The sequence below is a fragment of the Puccinia triticina genome, chromosome 18A (genome assembly GCF_026914185.1).
Source record: "Puccinia triticina chromosome 18A, complete sequence".
Taxonomy (NCBI): domain Eukaryota; kingdom Fungi; phylum Basidiomycota; class Pucciniomycetes; order Pucciniales; family Pucciniaceae; genus Puccinia; species Puccinia triticina.
This window is the reverse complement of record NC_070575.1, coordinates 2,211,179-2,214,204: the sequence shown is the minus strand read 5'-3', so window position 1 is coordinate 2,214,204 and position 3,026 is coordinate 2,211,179. Positions and strand designations below refer to the sequence as shown.

General features: G+C 44.5%; 1 protein-coding gene across 1 annotated transcript; it reads left to right on the top strand.

Annotated features, from left to right (window-relative positions):
* Positions 1-1,285: 1,285 nt before the first annotated feature.
* Positions 1,286-2,499, top strand: PtA15_18A278 (uncharacterized protein; the record flags this gene model as incomplete). Its single annotated transcript, XM_053164801.1, has 5 exons — positions 1,286-1,363; positions 1,445-1,807; positions 1,906-2,058; positions 2,115-2,209; positions 2,271-2,499. The coding sequence occupies 5 exons, from the start codon at positions 1,286-1,288 to the stop codon at positions 2,497-2,499; spliced, it is 918 nt and encodes a 305-aa protein (XP_053028775.1).
* Between the last annotated feature and the right edge of the window lie 527 nt (positions 2,500-3,026).

The following is a 3,026-nucleotide window of genomic DNA, read 5'->3' as shown; positions in this document are numbered from 1 at the left end:
AGGAGAAAGCAAAGCAAGAAGAAAAGGCAGATCCAGCAAGACACAGAGTTGTACCTCTGAGATAAACAAGGTTCAGTGAAAGAGGTTACTTACTGTCAATATCCTAGGCGCCTGTGACGGTAGGTATACTGGGAGTATAGTAGGCTCTTTGGTGGTGATCCTGGAGTTATCTGGGTGGTGGTTCTGGTGTGCTGAAGTCTGTGGATCCGCCTCAGGCAAGGGGGATCCTGACTACGAAAATTTTCACAGTTTGCTTATGTAATTTACATATGTACATGTGGTTTGGCGCGCCTAGTAGCGCTGACACGTCACAACTGCGCAAGGGCGCTACAACTCAGTAACTCAGGGAAGGAGTATAGTTACAATGAATTGGTAAGTTGTAACTAGGGTTAAAATTGCATGAGGAAACAGAATATGAAGTCAAAACAGGGATATCTCTTAAGATGAAAAAGATATAAAGTAATTTATATGTAACAAAGGTAGAACAGGCAGCTTTTAGGTCAGCTGTGATGACTCTAAGGCTGACATTTACATTCCCGTTCTTTCAAGCTTCTTAAAATTTCTAAATCGGAGCTCAAATCCGATCTTCTTTCCTACATCCGGCCAAATGTGCCCGCTCCCTGGCTCAAGTGGTCACATTTCCGACATCTTAAGGTCTTTAATACTTCCAAAACAGACTCTGCACCCCCCCCCCCCCCCAAAAAAAAAAAAAACCTTGTTACCATGTCCAAAATCCCATTGACATATTCCTTTTTCATCATCCTAGACATGCTTTCCTCTGCTTTCATCCTGCACTTTGCCAAACCCATTGCTGTTGCATTGCAAGGACACTCCAGCCTGCTTTTAGTCATTCTTTGTTCCACACTCTGGATGTCACTTTGCGACCTCCTACATCGCCCCTGCCAAGCGTTGTCTTCCTTTTCACTGTCCCTTGGCTTCCTTGGACCTATGAGTCTCCGTAACCCCCGTCTTTGCATGAAAATCCTTCAACTCCTTGATTGCATGGACTTCCCCGGCCCAAATTGCTGATTTTATGCATTCACACTGCTTGTACATTCCACTATTCCAATTCCCTCTCCCGGCCCATTCACTCAGCCTCTTTTTATTGTTTTGGCTCCACTCAACACAAGGTTCAGCCCGTGGCCTGAAACAAAAGAAAATGCACGCATTCTGATTAACCGTCCCTCATTCCATATACCACCGGACCTCACCATGATTATTTTCACAACCCATTCACAACTCCCACATCTGTCTCATTTCTTTCCTCAAAACAACACACCTAAAAATGGCCCCCGTTGTCTCCACTCTCAAACGTCAAAGCCATCCTCTTTTTAGCCAATCCCCCTTTGACATTACCAACGTTGTAAGTCGTACGGAGTCTTGTACTATTCTCTTCCCATTGCTTTTCATTGCCTGGTCTGACCTGAACTTGACTTCATGGCAGCTTGACCCTATCATCCCACCTGGTTCCAGTTATGGCCAGCTCCTATTTGATTCTACTCTCACATTTCTTGACTCTGAAACTGGTGAAGAAATAAATATGAAGACTTGGCTCCAAGGGTACGGATCTTCCGCTAGCTCACTTCTCTTAGATAACATCTATCTACTATCTGGGCGTGTCATTGCACCCAACATCAAGTCCCACCCTTTCTTCTATTATGAACAAGACATGACACTGCCTATGGGAGACACCAAAGGATATCAGGTATCTTTAGCCAACAAAGCCAGATGCTACGGCTTTGATGTCATTGTTTCAAAAACCAAAGTGGATGATACTGCGAGTCCGAACTCTCAGTTCAAAAATCTTGTAGTCATCATGAAACATACAGATTAAGACAACCATGTGAGTTATCATGCTCATGGATCTTGATCTTTATTATCTGACTGGTATCTCCTCACCCTCAGTCTTGTGCTCAGGTTTCTTTCCATGTACGTTACAAAGTAGCTGGGAACCGTAATCTGGCCAAGACTTTTGGACTATTCCAAATAGGCCGGGAGGTGCTCTTGTCTGGTTACTTCGTCAAGTACTTGGTTCCTGATAAAATGCTTGAGGTCAAGGTAAGCATGTTTGTAACCACACTCCAAAACCTGGTTTTTGATGTGGCACCACCCAGGTATTATCGGTATCCCTATCATCTGGTTACGATCCTTTGGCCGCCACGGACACCTCAACCTCTGTAAAAAATGTTGGCCGCCGCAAGCCTGTGCAGTGAGTCTCCGGCCATTTTGGCAAATGCTGGCCTGTAATTAATTGCAATTGCATTTTCTAGGATTGATTTCTCTGATCATGAACCGGTTTCTCCTATGCCTGTGGCTGGAACCAGTTCAAGTGTCATTGAAAATCACACCACTGGTACCATGTCCCAAGACCCAAATAATGGTGCCAATGGAATAATTCAGTCATCGTCCTCCGGGGCCACAGACATATCGCCTGAAAAGTGCAAATACACAAAGAAACCCAAGGCCGTTGAAAGTCCAGCGCCATCCAAAGATGCGTAGTTTCTCTTCCAATGTCTTACTCCTATACTGTCAATTGTCTCCTCGTAAATGCCACTTGTAGTTCCTGTACTGAGCAGTGTCACCCATGCTGCTTGGTTCCCGGAATCCGGTCATAGATATCTTTTATATGTGATCACATCCTGACCGCCATACCAAATAGCTCCTGTAATCAATCAAAATTCTTATGCTCCATATCCTGGTTCCCAAGTATTTGGTGTCCTAACCATTGTATTAATTATTGTAGTAAATATAGTCAGTGCATTATCTTTGCCTGCCTCTGTGAGCATGGCCAGTCTTGTTCTGGCCAAAGATCAGTGTTAGCCGGTATTGCACACCGCATAGTAAATACCCCTCGAGGCGGCTTCATTTGTGACCGCTGACCCACATCTCATTCGCCACCCTGGAAAGTGTTAAATCCCACGAAGCTAGCTCCGATTAAATTTCATTGAGCTGTTTAACAGAGCTATGCTCAATTTCTTTCGCTGGAGCGTCATTTGAGCATGTCCTCGACTCTATCAAACCTTTTT